Source organism: Euleptes europaea, chromosome 3, assembly GCF_029931775.1.
Source record: "Euleptes europaea isolate rEulEur1 chromosome 3, rEulEur1.hap1, whole genome shotgun sequence".
In the NCBI taxonomy this organism is placed as follows: domain Eukaryota; kingdom Metazoa; phylum Chordata; class Lepidosauria; order Squamata; family Sphaerodactylidae; genus Euleptes; species Euleptes europaea.
This window is the reverse complement of record NC_079314.1, coordinates 36,883,961-36,899,994: the sequence shown is the minus strand read 5'-3', so window position 1 is coordinate 36,899,994 and position 16,034 is coordinate 36,883,961. Positions and strand designations below refer to the sequence as shown.

The following is a 16,034-nucleotide window of genomic DNA, read 5'->3' as shown; positions in this document are numbered from 1 at the left end:
AGAAGTTGAATTTTGTTTAAATTGCAGCTGCTTTGATCTCAATGGACCCGCTTATAACAAGGCACAGAGCAAAAGTCCTGGTAGGGTGATTGTTCAGGACCCAGCACACGCAGTTTTAACCAGTAGAATTCTGTTTACTGGCTAAGAAATTAAGGAGATCTTGGCTTGTGTGTATACTGTGGGCATCCACACTTTATGGCTTGTTAATCTCTCCTACGACAGGGTGGGAAGCAGTTTCAAACAGCCCACCAACCCTCTCCTTCAGTGTTTGATCTCAAATCAAAAGCACACTCAAGTGTATAAATAGGGTTAGTCAGCCACAATGCCTTCCCAGGAGCATTTAATGCTTGCATAAAGAGATTGGCATTAGTACATCAAGCCTGTAGTGCTGGACATTTCTAGCATAACCACCTGTGAATGTGCCTGTGAGTGAACTCTTTCCGCTCGTACATGTTCTTGTTTTAAAAGTCTGGGTTGTGCTTGCAGGAGCAGTCTCGCTGAGCCTTGGCATCCACAATTACCGTATATAAAGGTGCACAATCACATGGAAAGATCACACAACTCTCTTGCCCTGTGTGCCTCCAGTAGGAATTGGCTGTGCCTTCCTACTAGGCGGATGCGTGTTAGATGGCAGCTGTCATGGTAGTGTATGGAGATGCGTCTCTCCTTTCTAAACCTATGTAGGCAAAATGTCCTGCCTGCATTCACCTTTAAGACGCTGACAAAACTCTCATCTTAATCATAGTGCTAGTCTAAAGCTCAGTTTGAGGCCCATCTGATCTGTTCCAGCTAGAACCATGACTCTGGTAACAAACAAGCAAGGCCACTAAATCTTCCTTATCCAGATGGTGCGCTGGGGTTTTTGTGTTTCTGGTTTTGTTGTTCAACATGGTTTCCATAAAGGAGGCCTGCCTTATTAGTGGTATGTTAATAAAATGTTGCTATAAACCACCTCAAAGCATGCAGTTTCACTAGAGAACTCTGCGCTCCGAAGCCCCACACGGACAGAAGATCATGCACTTTTCTACCTTGAGTGTACCTGTGCAGTAACTCCACCATGTGGCTCTTTCTGGCAATGTGCTTTGAAGTAAAGACTGTGGAATAGTACAATCCAGTTGTATGTGTGTGAAATACAGTTATTTAGGAGTGGCAGTGTGCACTTAAAATGGTGCTGAAGTTAAAGAAATGGGTTTGCCCTCTCAAAAGCAAAACAAAAACACTCTCTTCAGAATGCAGTTAATGTATTCAATGTTATTTAACTATATTTTTGCCTCATGGAAACCAGCAATACAGCTTGGGCCCTTCGTCTTTCAGAAGATCTTGTATATTCTAGTGGCTCTAACATGTAATCAAAGCCCATATTAAGGTGGAGGAGGCCTTATGTTCTGGAATATCGCACTTGCCTCAATTAGTGCTCTGCTTTTCTTTTTTTGTAATTGTAATATGCAAATGCAGAATTAGTACTCTGAGTATCTGAGTTCTCTTTTAAAAAATAAAACAAGTTTCCAGCCCTTTGGAACATGAAGATAGGGTTGGAAGGACAGAAATGTTGGTGACAGGATTTCTGGCAGGTCTTCTGTGCCTTCCATAATTCTTGAGACATTCCGCACAGGCTCCATACATTGTAGAGCTATACACAATTTAGGTTGTAGGATACAGATTTTTTTAAGACAATATACACAGCCTGAAGTATAGGAATCGTGTCATGCATCCTGAGCTTATAGTTATGCAGATATCCAGTGGTGCTTACTGCCAAATGAATGTTTGTAGGATTTTCATCTTGGTTTCAGAACTACCAGTTCCACTCAATAGACAGCTGTGCAGAATCTTCTCTCCCCCCGCCCCCCCGCACACACACACTTGCAGTGTTGGATTTGAAAACGCTCCAGTGGACTGCATTCAACCACCTGCCAGCATGATACTCTGGGTATTCCTGTCCCTGCTGGAGTCTCTTTTTAAATCCCCGCCACCAAATGCACAGCCTAGGGAGTGTGGGGAAATGCCGCCAAAATTTCTCCCCTGTTGAGGATCCATGCAGCCTTTTCGCCACATGAGCTCTAAGAGTCCAAATGTCTTTCTAAGGGAGAAAAGAGATGGCCATGGGAAAGAGGACTCTGGGAAGAATCCTCGTTTGGCTACAACCTGGTGGATTCTAAATGATTGTCGTTCCCTGTTTTCATGCTGCCATGGCTACAAATACAATAACAATGTTTGCTTAATGTTGGGATTTCCAACAGCACAGCAATTCAGATAACTGGCAAGGGGACATCTGCTCTGACAACTAGGCAGGTGCAAGCAGTTCTAAAGGTTTTGCTTTGAGAATGGATATTCAGATAGCCATGTCCAAACTACAGAAATCAATGCTTCTCTTGTCATTTGTTTATGCCATGAATAAGATTTGTAGAGCCGGCTCAGCTAGAAATGCCCAAAATGCTCCTGGTTCTGTGGTGCTTGTAACAATCCTTACCCTGTTTAACATTAGAACTTCTCTTAAAACAACAGAGGCAGAGATATAACCTTGAAATGGCATTGACCTTTATCTGCAAGCCCTCTTTAGAAAGCTACAATAACTTATTTCTAGGGCATAGGGATGATAGTCTAGACTCGATTCTTTGACAGCGAGCAAGAGGCTCGGAAGGATCCTGCTCTGGTACATGGCAGAGCCAAAGGTTTTGCTGTTTGTTTGCTTTACTGCCTGCTGACCAGAAGTTAAATGCAGGGAGGTTAGATGTGTTATGATCTGTCAGCGAAAGGGATGTTCCGAAACTAAGCTGGTGGTCTGGGGGGGGGGGGGATGGTGAAGCAAATGCTTCTTAGAGGTAGGATGCCTATAACAGGTCCACACATTTCAACCCAGCTCCCTGCTTAGCAAGACAGAGGAAAGCAAGTCTTGGGACTGGTGAAGGAAAGTACTACGTGGGGTGGCTTAGGAGCAGATGCTGCACACTTTCAGAAGTGTGTGATATGCCCAGGAGTTAAAACATGCACACTGCAGGCACACCCAAATTCTGTTTTTGTTCTTGTGGGGTTTTTTTACTCTCCTATGTCTTGGATCACTGATAAGAAATTGAGGGGGAGGGGTCTGAGGATAGACAATGTCCAATAAGCCACTCCCACAACTGTCATTGGTTTCAGTAGCAATGGGTAGTGGCACTATGAGATAGTCTTGGGGAACTCCAGTGTGGTCCCCAGAGGTTCTTCTATGTTGCTAGCACGAGCATTTCTTCCGTCTCTTCTCTTCCTGTACCTTAGGCTGTGCCTCAAGTGGTAATTTGCATTTCACTCCGTCCCATTGTTCATTTGGTCTCATCTTCCCGCTTTCCAGTGCTTCGTAGATCACTAAGGCCAGTGTCTGAAAAGCCTCCTCCACGTTCTGGCTGGTCTTAGCAGATGTTTCCACATACTTTGCTCCCAGTGAAGATGCCAGTTTCTCAGCCTCCTTTTGCCCAACCTTGCGTTCATCCCCCAGGTCACTTTTATGGCCAACCAGCACAAAGACCACATGATAAGGCTTGACGGTCTCCATCACTTCCTGGTGCCACTTCTTGATGCTCTCAAAAGATGCCCGATTGGTCAAGTCAAACATTAACACTGCACCTGCTGAGTTGCGGTAATACGAACGAGTCACAGATCTACATCACAACAAAGGAACACCTGGTTAAGGATTTCCATTCTCAGTTGGGCCTCCATAAAAATAGCCATCTTGTATTCATTTTTTATCCTGCTATTCCTTCAAGGGGCTAGATGAAGGTTCGATTTCTGTGAGCCAGAGTCATCCATAAAGGGACAAATATTTCCTTTCCTGAACTGTTTCCTCTTGGGGTGACAGCACAGGGGGAAAGGCTCCTTTATGCTGCCATCATCCCAACCAGAGTGGAGACAATGTGGGTAAAAACAGAGGATGTGCCCACAATGTTTAACTGATGGAGTTCATAGGTAGGGTCTGGGGTCCCCACTCTGTGACCTTTGTCTCCTGGGAATCAACCCTAGGCATATGTACTTCTGCCTGCTTATTTATCTCTACAGGAGCCTCTGGGGGTAGGTTAAGCTGACCAGCCCAAAGTCACCTGACTGGCAAACCTTATGGCTGAGTGGGGATTTGAACTCTGCCCCACTCCCCTGATCTAATCCCAGCTCTCTTTTCTATTATGCCACATTGGCTATTCATGTATTTTCCACTCTGCAATTTAGTGAGTTCATAGCAGTTTTAAATAGTATATTTTACTCTGTTTAGTTGCTTCGTTTTATACCCTGCCTTTCTCCCCAATGGGGATCAAAGCGGCTTACATTATTTTTGTCTCCTGTATTTTATCCTGACAGCGACCCTGTGAGGTGGGTTAGGTTGAAAGAGAGAGAGTGACTGGTCCAAGGTCACCCAACAAGCTTCCATGGCAGAGTGGGGGATTCAGACTTGGGTCTCCCAGATCTGACACTCTAACCACCAAATCACACTGGCTTTCAGTTAGTAACTTTCTTTTTTAGTTGATGATAAAAAGTAGCATGAAATATAATACAGCAATAGATATTAGCATACAAATAGTAAGCACAGTGGCAGTATAAAACAATTTCTGGCAACTAGCAGACCTGCACCACCAAGGAAATGTTTGGCCTGACTACCTATACTGTTTCCAACCTTGTACAGTGGAGACTTGGCACTAACCCTGCCATAGAGATGGATGTAGCTAAGCCATGTTCAGACCGTGCACAGAACGAGGAGGTGGCAGCACAGTCCTGAGGTATTAGAATGGACTGTATCATTTCAGATTGTGGAGGATCACAACTTTTAAATTCTCCTCTCTGGAAAATCTTCTTGCCCGGCAGGGAGGAGGTCGAGGTAAAGCCTTCCTTTCTGATGTGTAAAGAGCATTTAAATGTAGCATTTCCCACTTGCAGTCTCCAGTTACACAACCTATCACCTCAGGATTCTGCTGCATGTGCTGACCAGGCCTAAGTCCCACATGAATTGCAGGTTTGGTTGCTGCTGTGCTGTTCTTCTCCCTCTCCGCTCCCTGGTCACCCCACATTTCTCTCATTTTTTACCTCCCCTACATCCTGCTCTCTCATCTTTTAGCCTTTGTCGTATTCCCCCTCCTTTCAATAGTACATGTCTTCTCCTTGCTTTCCAGCCTGAGGCTTTTGATCAGCCAAATGGAATTCTCACATCTGTACCAAAACATGTGTTGCTTATCGGTATTCCATGATGTCATATTTCTACAGAGCAATTCAGTGTCTTCATGATGCTGCTACAGCAATTTAACCAAAGGAATGGGGTGAAGGAGGCCAACAGTATCCACCTCTCTGCATTTTAAATAATTTGTGTGTTCTCGAGGGCAGGCCCAGTAATTTATCAGTGTCCTCAGATCCCACCCCCCCAATCTCTTTATAAAGATTTTCTGACACATCTATCTTCTATTAGCTTTCCACAGTTCTGCTTACTCTAGCCACCCTGTTCATGGTGAAATAATGCTTTATAGACTTATACCTACAGCCTCAACAGTGAGAGAGGTTCACACATTCAGGAGAAATGGAATTAGATGGCAAAGACATGAGGTGGTAGAATGTTCTTGACCACTTTAGACTGCCAGTGGAAGAAGTCATATTGGATGAGGGTGGCCAAGAGCCACCATGGGCCCCTGGACAAAGATTCTACCCACCCCTCATTTGACCCTGATCCACACCCAATATCATACAAAACAAATCATGTGGCTTGCTGTTACCATGAATCTATAGAAATAAAAGACTCGGCCTGTCTGTCCATTTATGGCAGGCATAACTCATCAGAGAATAAAGCCAGGAGACTCAAAAGCAGCCACCAGCTTCAGGGTGAATATGGATATTCCAGGGCCAAAAATGAAAGATCTAGGAATATCCTGGCCCAAGTTATTGTTAGAGTGAGAGCGACTCAGCATGCCTGGACATTGGGGGGGCGCTATGTTACTCTTAAGTTTGTAGTTGGTTTTTCTTTAATGAGATGTTGCTGTTTGGCTGAACTTGGGGGCTGCACTCTAACTCCTCCTTCTCTTTTCTCAGCAGCCATTTTGTCTCTCTGCTCTTTCCACATGGTCTGCAAAGGAGGCAGACGTTTCTACAGGTCTCTCCTGCATAAGCCATACAATCATACTCGCACTCACATGACGCTGGATTAGCTAGCCACTTGTATAGGGACATGTATTCTTTAGATGAGGCTCTCTATCTTTTATCAACTGCAACAAGAATGTTAACAAACTGAACCTGAATAAATGTAAGTTCTACTTTTTTTTTGCAATTTACTTCTTGGGAAGACTGAATTTATTGCACTCAATATCTTGCTTCCATGACTGGGCAAACTCTGCTATATTAACCAAATATAAAATCCCAATAGGGTTATGGGCCCAGAGTGAATTTTACAGTTTTTTCCTACTTATTTGTTTGTTCTCTTGCTTGTGCAACTACAAGGCCTTACAGCCTGCCAGCAAGGTGACAAAAGAAGCTGGGAATCTGCCTAACAGCTACTCCTAAGCTCTGAGTGCAGAAAGATTTTCTCTCTCTTCCCCATTTCTTGGAATGCAAATATGGCACACAGAAAGGCCATCCTTGAGAAACTAAACAGCAACAATTTTAATGCATGGCTTTTTAGAATTGAGCATCAGCTCAAAGAGGAAAGAGCTAATTTTTCATTAACTGCTCCACGACCTTCAGGTCCTGAAAATGAAGTCACGAGATGGGACAATGCAGATGGCAAAGCACAAAATTTAATTATATGTACACTGGGTAATTCCCAATTGGTCTACATAAAGGGACAAGAAACAGCAAAAGGGATGATTGAAGCTTTAAGGAAAGTTTTTGGTGAGCAAGATGAAGCAAGCAAAGTCTCAATGTTTAGGGAGCTTTTCTCCATCAGACTACAGGAAAATGGAAATGCAGAAACCCATATTGAAACTTTATTAAATCTAATTGACAAGCTTGCAACTGCTGGTGAATTGTCAAGTGACAGTTTAAAAGTTGGACTGTTTTTAAGTTCTCTCCTTGAATCTTGCTCTGCATTCATTTCAACATTTAATGGAAAAGATTCTAAGTTGGAGGATGTTCTAGGGCTAATCAGAGCTGAGTACCGCAGGCAAAAGGGCTATCATGAGCAGAACAAAAGCAAGAATGATTCATGTTACATGGTCCGAGAGACCAGGCCAAAGTGGGCAGGAACTAAGCCAATTGATCACAGAAAGCCCAAACCCAAAGATAAAAGGAATATACCTATCTGTTTCAATTGCAATAAGCTAGGTCATATTCAGAGGGAGTGTTTGCTCAATAAAGATGCAAATACCAACAGCAGCAAACAAACGCGCCCGATATCACAGAGACAAAACGATTTTTCCTCAAGAAAGCAATTTAATTTTTGTGTGTCCCATGTAACACAAACTGATAAAAATCATAAGCCTTGGCTGATTGATAGTGGTGCTTCCATACATATGACATCAGATATAAATTCATTTACTGAATTGGACACAAATGCTGCAGGAAGATTGCACTTAGCAAATGGAGATCAATTAGAAATTAAAGGAAAGGGGAAGATTTCTTTAAATTGCCAAATAGACGACAGTGGGACTGAAATTGCTGCAGACAATGTCCTGTATATCCCAGATTTAAAGGCAAATTTGCTAAGTGTGCCCACACTTTCAGAAAAAGGATTTGCTGTACACTTTGAGAATAATATATGTACTATTGCGCAGCAAGGTGAGCTATATTCCACAGGTGCTCTCAGAAATGGAGTCTTTGAATTGGACTGCCAGGAACCAAAGGCCTGTACAGCCAGACAACCGCTGATCAGAAGTCTCTTGAACTTTGGCACAGGAAATTTGCTCATCGTGATGCAGAAGCCATATTAAAACTACAAACAAAGGATTTGGTAACAGGTATCAATATCAAAGAGTGTTCCAATGATGATCAGTTATGTGAATGTTGTATAAAGGGAAAGGCAACTCGGCCTTCTTTTCCCAAACAGATCTAAGCGACCCCTTGACCTAATTCACACTGACTTATGTGGGCCTATCAAACCAGCATCAACTGGGAATAACACTTATTTGTTATCTTTTATTGATGATTTCTCAAGATATACAGTGTGTTATTTGCTGAAAGAAAAGTCGCAAACTGAGCAGAAGCTGAGAGACTACGTTGCCATGGTTTCTAACAAGTTCAACAGGAAACCCCAAGCCATCCAGTCTGATCGTGGTGGTGAGTATGCATCCAGACCAGTGCAGGGAACATGGGATCCAACACAGACTCACTGTGGCTCACACACCTGAGCAAAATGGGGTTGCGGAGCGCAAAAATCGCTCAATAATGGACATGGTCAGGTGCACGCTGATTGACTCAGGCCTTCCCTATAGGCACTGGGGAGAAGCTGCAATGACCGCAGTTTACTTGCAGAACAGATTGCCAACCAAAGCCACAGAGAAAACTCCTTATGAGTTATGGCATAACAGAAAGCCAAGCGTAGAACACATCAGGGTATTTGGATCCAAGGTTTATGCTCATATACCAAAAGAAAAAAGATCCAAACTAGAACCCAGAGCCGAAGAAGGTATCTTTGTGGGATACTCTCCAGAGAGTAAGGGATACAGAATTCTAGACCCGAGTACTAACAAAATTACTACAAGCAGAGTGATACAGTTTGATGAACGACCAAGGAGCCATCAGACTGCTGCGACAGATGACCGTCCAGAGGGAAATGGCGACAACGACCAACTGCTGGTGTATCGCCCAGAGCCAATGGATGCAGTCACTACGCAGACACAACCAGATGCTCAACCAGAGGAGGCTGTGAGGGCAGAAATTCCTGAACAAGCAGGTGAGCCAGAGACCACTGCAGAGGCAGATGGGACCCTGGATCTCAGACACTCATTGCGAGCCTACAAGGGAGTTTCAGCTAAGAAACTCACCTACCTCGCAAGGACATCGCTACCACATGAACCAGCATCATGGGCTGAATTACTGCGCATGCCTGAACCAGAGGAAAGCAGCACAAGAGGAAATGGACGCGCTGCATAAGAACGAGACATGGATTCTCACCCAACTTCCTGAGGGTAAGAATGCCATTGGGTGCAAATGGGTTTTTAAGGCTAAGCAGGATGCAAAAGGTGAAGTTGAGAGATACGAAGCCAGACTAGTGGCAAAAGGATTCTCTCAGACTTATGGATCAGACTATGACCAAACTTTTGCACCAGTTGTGAAATACCCCACAATTAGGATGATCCTAAGCATCGCAGCTTCCAGAAACATGCAAACAAAACACTTAGATATTAAGACTGCCTTTTTACATGGTGAAATAGAGGAAGAACTATACATGAAACAGCCACCAGGGTTTACAGATGAAAAGAATAAACATCTAGTCTGTAAACTTCAAAAGGGGCTTTATGGGCTTAAACAAGCTGCGAAAGCGTGGTTGGACAAGCTGACCAAGATGCTACTCAATCAAGGCTTCAGACAAGGCAGTGCTGACACCTGTCTTTACAGTAGACAAAGATGGGAGCTGGACATTTATTCTAACATATGTTGACGATCTGATTATTTGCCATGAAAATCAAAATGACTGCTGAGATTATATTCCAACTAAACAAAGAAGTGGAAGTCAAACACTTAGGAAATGCTAACTTTTACTTGGGAATTCAGATTTAACGGGAACAAGATGGAAGTTACCTTCTTAGCCAAAAGCAGAAGATACTAGACCTGTTGCAAAGCCTGGGCCTGGAAGGTGTTAATCCAATGCCTACACCAATGGAATCAGGCTTCTACAGAGAAAAGGTACCCGATGAACCACTGCCAGACAACAATAACTACAGAGCTGCCATAGGCAAACTTCTGTATTTAGCAATGACAACAAGACCTGACATTGCAACAGCTGTAAGTATATTATCCAGAAGGGTTAGCACACCCACCACAAATGATTGGACTGCAGTTAAAAGGGTGATGAGATACTTAAAGGGTACTGCACACTTTAAACTGAGACTGCCAGCAACTAATAATCCCACACTATTGGGATATGCTGATGCAGACTGGGCTGGAGAAAGATCAGACCTAAGATCTACTAGTGGTTATATATTTTTTCTATGGGGGTGGTGCCATTAGCTGGGCAAGTCGTAAACAAGAAATTGTTGCCCACTCATCTAGTGAAGCAGAATTTGTATCCGCTTCTGAAGCGTGCAGAGAATTAGAGTGGCCTAAAATGTTACTGGAGGATTTTGGTATTAAAGAGCCTTTGCCAGTTCAAATGCTAGATGATAACCAGAGTTGTATAGCCCTCTCTCTTTCAGAAAAGAACAGTGCGCAAACAAAGCATATTGGAATCAGGAACCAGTACTTAAGGGCCTTGCAGAGACAAGGAGTTGTCAAACTACACTACTGTCCCACTGGGAAAATGACAGCGGACATATTTACCAAACCGCTACCAAGAGACAAGTACCAAGGCCTGCGTGACAACCTGAATGATGTGAACATTGACGGCATACAAAGTCGAGAGGGAGTGTTGGAGTGAGAGCAATTCAGCATGCCTGGACATTGGGGGGCGCTATGTTACTCTTAAGTTCGTAGTTGCTGTTTCTTTAATGAGATGTTGCTGTTTGGCTGAACTTGGGGGCTGCACTCTAACTCCTCCTCCTCCTTTCTCAGCAGCCATTTTGTCTCTGCTCTTTCCACATGGTCTGCAAAGGAGGCAGACGTTTCTACAGGTCTCTCCTGCATAAACCATACAATCATACTCGCACACATGACGCTGGATTAGCTAGCCACCTGTATAGGGACATGTATTCTTTAGATGAGGCTCTCTATCTTTTATCAGCTGCAACAAGAATGTTAACAAACTGAACCTGAATAAATGTAAGTTCTACTTTTTTTTGCAATTTACTTCTTGGGAAGACTGACTTTATTGCACTCAATATCTCGCTTCCATGACTGGGCAAACTCTGCTATATTAACCAAATATAAAATCCCAACAGTTATCTCAAGACAACTCCCTCCCCCATGCTATTTGCAACCGAAGCACAGGCTCACTGTTTGTGTCAGACAGCACTCATCAGAAAATAATGATACATCTTTGAAAACTGGCCACCAACCCAAGAATGATGATGGCAGTTATCGTGCCAAAAAGGAAGGGAATTGGAGCATCCTGAACCAGGTTATCTTCATAATAGATAACATGTAATAAGAGAGCTTTTAAACAACCAGTCATGTGTTTCTAGTACTCAGATCCCCAATCCACCATGGAAGGTTGCTGGGTGACACACTCTCAGCCAGACCTACCTCACAGGGTTGTTGTGAGAAAAAAAATGGAGGCCAGGAGAACAATGCAGCTTTTGGTCTCCACTGGGGAGCAAGACTGGGTATGACATCATTTGTCATAAAGCTAAGTAGCATTTACAAAGGGCTATTAGATCTTCAACCAACACAATAATAAGAACCCAGAGCATGAACCGGGAGTTCTAACTTCTGCTCCTCATGGGTAACGACTAAACAGATTAATGTTCCATTGCCATGCATGTAAAGGGTGGTGGAGGAGGGAATCATCCTTTTATTACTTTGTTGGATCATAGGGAAATATTAACTCCCCCAAGTTAATATACCAAGACCACAGTTACACAGCCCGGATAACCTACAAGAACCAATTAACTCCCCCCTTTTGTTGTTATGTTTACAAAGGTTTGGTACTATATTACTACCAAGTAATTTCAACTGCCAAGCACAACTCGGGTTGCCAGGTCCTTCCCCACCGGCGGGAGGTTTTTGGGGTGGAGCCTGGAGAGGGCGGGGTTTGGGGAGGGGAGGGACTTCAATGCCATAGAGTCCAGTTGGCAAAGCAGCCATTTTCTCCAGGTGAACTGATCTCTGGAGATCAATTCGCCTGGAGATCAGTTGTAATAGCTGGAGATCACCTGCCACCACCTGGAGGTTGGCAACCCTAAGCACAACAGGCATAAGAAGGTGACCAAGACTTGAAAATAAATGAGGGGGGGGGAGGAAAGAGAAATGAATGAGAAAGGAGTGGAAAATTGGGAGAGAAATTAAGGAAGAGAGGGAAAGGTTGTTTTATCATGTTGCAACACGCTAATTACCGCTTTGTTTCCGTCTTGCAGAAAGGGCAGTCATAGTGCCTTCTACTGTGCTCAGACTTCCCTGCGCCCCTAGTGGTTGCAGCCAGAAGGTTATGAGAACAGAACATTTCTCCTTGTGCTAGTTTTCTATTCATGTGCAAGTGTTTTTTTAGGCAAAATAATATTTTGATCCGGAATGCTGTTTGAAGCATTTCCTCCACAGAAAGCCAGCATGGAAAGCCAGCATGGTGTAGGGTTCAGACTGTCAGACTAGGATCTAGAAGAACCAGGTTCAAATCCCCACTCTGCCATAGAAGCTTACTGGGTAACCTTCGGCCAGTCACATACTCTCAGCCTAACTTACCTCACAGGGTTATTGTGAGGATAAAATGGAGAAGAATAATGTAAGCTGCTTCAAGTGCCCATTGGGGAGGAAGGCAAGACAGAAATGAAATAAATACATAATTTGACAGCCACAGTATTCTACCACCTCATTCCCACCTCAGGCCTGGCCTAACACTAGCTGCATTGAAATGGTAGAATAGACTAGCACTTCAGACACAGGGTGAAGGATAACATTTCCCTATATTAATTGTTCTCTGTAAGTGGAAAACCAGCACCACATGGCTAGAACTGTGGTTGCCAACCCCCAGGTGGGGCCTGGAGATCTCCCAGCATTACCACTGACCTGCAGGCTACAGAGATCTGTTCCCCTGGACAAAATGGCTGCATAACCACCTGAAGTCCCTTCCTAAATCTCCAGAAATTTCCCAACCCGGAACTTGAAACCTATGGTAGCTAGAGCCTTTCTCCCTGATATGTGATTTTTTGTTTTTTAATTTTCAGGGATTATTTTTTTTTACCATGGAGAGCACTAAAAAGATGACATAGGCAAACACCCAACAGCTCATTTTGGCACCTCTGAATTCTACCAACTTGTTCTCCCTGTATGCATGAATCGGGTCTGTGTGGAGGTTTAAAGGGGCCAAGACAAGATTAACCAGTTGGCATCTCTGAAGTTCATATTGCTGTTGGTTAAAACACACACACACACACACACACACACACACTTTTGTTCCAAACCCACCTGAACCGCTCTTGCCCGGCTGTATCCCAAAACTGTAGCTTGATGTGCACGCCACGCTTGATCTCCACATAGTGAACGTAAAAATCCACCCCTACAGTTTGGCTCGTTGACTCCACGAAGACTCCTTCGGTGTAGCACTTCAGGAGAGAGGACTTGCCCACAGTGGAGTCACCCAGCATGATAATCCGGAATTGGTACTGCCAGGCAGAATCCGCTGCCATTTAGGAGCTGAGAAAGGAAGGCGCAGAGCAGCTCACAGTGAGATCAAATGCAAAACCACCCCCCACTCCCAAAAAGGATTGCTCAGACTCAGCAAGTATAGAAAGCGAGCTCTGGCAGAGGTGGAATCCTACTGGTCGGGGCTTGTTGGAGAAGCAGCCGGGTTCTTTTCAGCGGCAGACCGGGCCTGAGAGCTGTTTCATTCCATGTTCAGGCAAGCAGCTGCTAGGCTGGCCGGGATGTTAGTACTCACCCTGTTCAGCCCCACCCTGAATGTGCAATGTTTATGGAAGGAGAAAGCCAGGAAGAGAGGCACATTTCACCTACATTTCACCATCAGCACCATTCCTCTTCCTGTGACAAAGTAATATTCTTGAGATGGCATGCCCAGGAAATGCTTGCTGGGCTCTAAGGAGGAAAGCTCCCCGTCTTAATGAAGCACATCAGAGACAGTGTGGTGTAGTGATGGTTCTAATGCTGGACTAAGGGTTGCCAACCTCCAGGTACTAGCTGGAGATCTCCTGCTATTACAACTGATTTCCGGCCGATAGAGATCAGTTCACCTGGAGAAAATGGCTGCTTTGGCAATTGGACTCTATGGCATTGAACTCCCTCCCCTCCTAGGGTTGCCAGGTGCCCACTGGTGGCAAGCAAACCCCTGGCAATTGACCCCTCTGCATGCCGACCACCTGAGGGTCTGCAGGCGAACGTGCGTGCGGCACTTCCGGTTTAGAACTGGAAGTTCCACCTCACAAGGGGCCTTTACCTCTTAGTTTGAAGCACATCTAAACCGGAAGTGCTGCACACGCGCACACGCATAAACACGAAAGCCTCCCGCCGAAGGAAAAGAGGGACCTGGCAACCTATCCCCTCCCCAAACCTCACCCTCCTCAGGCTCTGTCCCAAAAACCTCCCGCCGGTGGTGAAGAGTGACTTGGCAACCCTAGCTGGGCTCGAATCCTCCCAGTGCCCTGAAGAATGCTGGTGACCTCTAGGCCTAACGCTCCTGACAGGGTTGTTGTGAGGATAACACAGGGAAAGGGGAACCATTAAGGTTGCCAGCCCCAGGTTGGGAAATACCTGGAGATTTTGGGGGCAGAGCCTGAGGAGGGTGGGGTTTGGAGAGGGGAGGGACTTCAATGCCATGGAGTCCAATTGCCAAAGCATCCGTTTTCTCCAGAGGAACTGATTTCTATCACCTGGAGATCGGTTGTAATAGCAGATCTCCAGCCACCACCTGGAGGTTGGCAGCCCTAGGAACCATGAATGCTTTTCTGAGATCCTTGAAGAAATGGCAAGATAAAAATGTGACATACAGATAGATGGTATACCGGTATGTGTGTGGTTTTTTAAAGAAAAAATCCTAGGGAGACCAAGCCTCAGCCTTATGACCGGAAAATCAGATTGGTTGGATTCAGTGGGCAAGCCCCCTCCTCAAATCCTGTTGAAATCTCAGCTGGGGCTGGACGGAGATTGTATATTTGTGGCTCAATGGCAGAGTGTGTACAGCACGTCTTGTGTTCAATCTATGGCATCTCCAACTATAGGATCTTGTGTTGGGGGAAAAGCTCTTGCTTGCTTAAGGCCCTGGACAGATGCTGAGCTAACTAAATTAAGGGAAAGGCCACCATGGCTCAGTGGTATTAGACAGATGGTCCCAGGTTCAGTTCTTGATATCTCCAGTTAAGGTTCTTGGGAAAGGTGTTTCTCGACCTAAGACCCTGGAGGGCCACTGTCACTCCAAGCAGGCAATGCTTAGCTAGAGGGACCCATGATGTGACTCAGTGTAAGGCAAATTCATATGCCTGTGCCCATATGACTTACTGTCCCATTAACTATGTCACCTCACCTTGCTGGTATTTACCTTCAACATCAACGGGAAGGGGATGCCAGCCTCCAGGTGGCACCTGGGGATCCTCAGGAATTACAGCTGGTCTCCAGATGATAGAGATCAGTTCCCCTGGATAAAATGGCTGCTTTGGAGGGTGGACTCTATGGCATTACACCATAGAGGTCCCTGCCCTCCCCAGGCTTCATCCAAATCTCCTGGAGTTTCCCAGCCTGGATTTGGCAACCCTATCCCTCTATCCCCTGCTGATGGCCAGGGGGGAACTGGCAATCCTAATGGCCAGCAACCACCTGGAGGTTGGTAACCCTACCTTAGGGTTGCCAGGTCTCTCTTTGCCACTGGCAGGAGATTTTTGGGGCGGAGCCTGAGGAGGGCGGGGTTTGGGAGGGGAGGGACTTCAATGCCATAGAGTCCAATTGCCAAAGCAGCCATTTTTTCCAGGTGAACTGATCTTGATTGGCTGGAGATCAGTTGTAATAGCAGGCGATCTCCAGCTAGTACCTGGAGGTTGATAACCCTACCCTACCTCCAAGCTAACCTTTGTGTGTGGGGGGGTCCTGCTCTCCTGTTTTCTGTCTTCAAGTAGCCAGGTCTGTGCATCATGGAGCATTCACTAGGAGGCTGGTAAAATGTACCGCACAATTACTTCCTGGTAGCTGAGGGATTCTATGGTTGCCTAACAACCACTGCCGCCTTCCTTCCTCAGAACAGGCCTCAGACCAGCCTGGCAGTGCTTAATGTAAGCTAAGGACAATTTCAGAAAATGGGGTTGTGGGGTAGGCGAGAGGGACTCCCTGACACCTCTGGCACCCTGGAGAAA

The 16,034-nt window shown here is 45.2% G+C and overlaps 1 protein-coding gene across 1 annotated transcript; it reads right to left on the bottom strand.

The window, feature by feature from the left end:
• Positions 1 to 3,204: 3,204 nt before the first annotated feature.
• LOC130475110 (ras-related protein Rab-39B-like) lies at positions 3,205 to 13,402 on the bottom strand. The gene is made up of 2 exons (XM_056846840.1): positions 13,147 to 13,402; positions 3,205 to 3,632 (listed from the first exon to the last, which is right to left on the bottom strand). Exons 1-2 carry the CDS (start codon positions 13,365 to 13,367, stop codon positions 3,209 to 3,211), a joined length of 645 nt encoding a protein of 214 aa, XP_056702818.1. The 5' UTR covers positions 13,368 to 13,402; the 3' UTR covers positions 3,205 to 3,208.
• Between the last annotated feature and the right edge of the window lie 2,632 nt (positions 13,403 to 16,034).

What these genes read in the sequence shown, in the direction of transcription:
- LOC130475110 (XM_056846840.1), bottom strand. Translation starts at nt 13,367, where the DNA reads ATGGCAGCGGATTCTGCCTGGCAGTACCAATTCCGGATTATCATGCTG. An exon ending in GCCGGGCAAGAGCGGTTCAG is followed by an intron (nt 3,633 to 13,146) that starts GTGGGTTTGGAA and finishes GTTGTGATGTAG; the next exon opens with ATCTGTGACTCGTTCGTATT.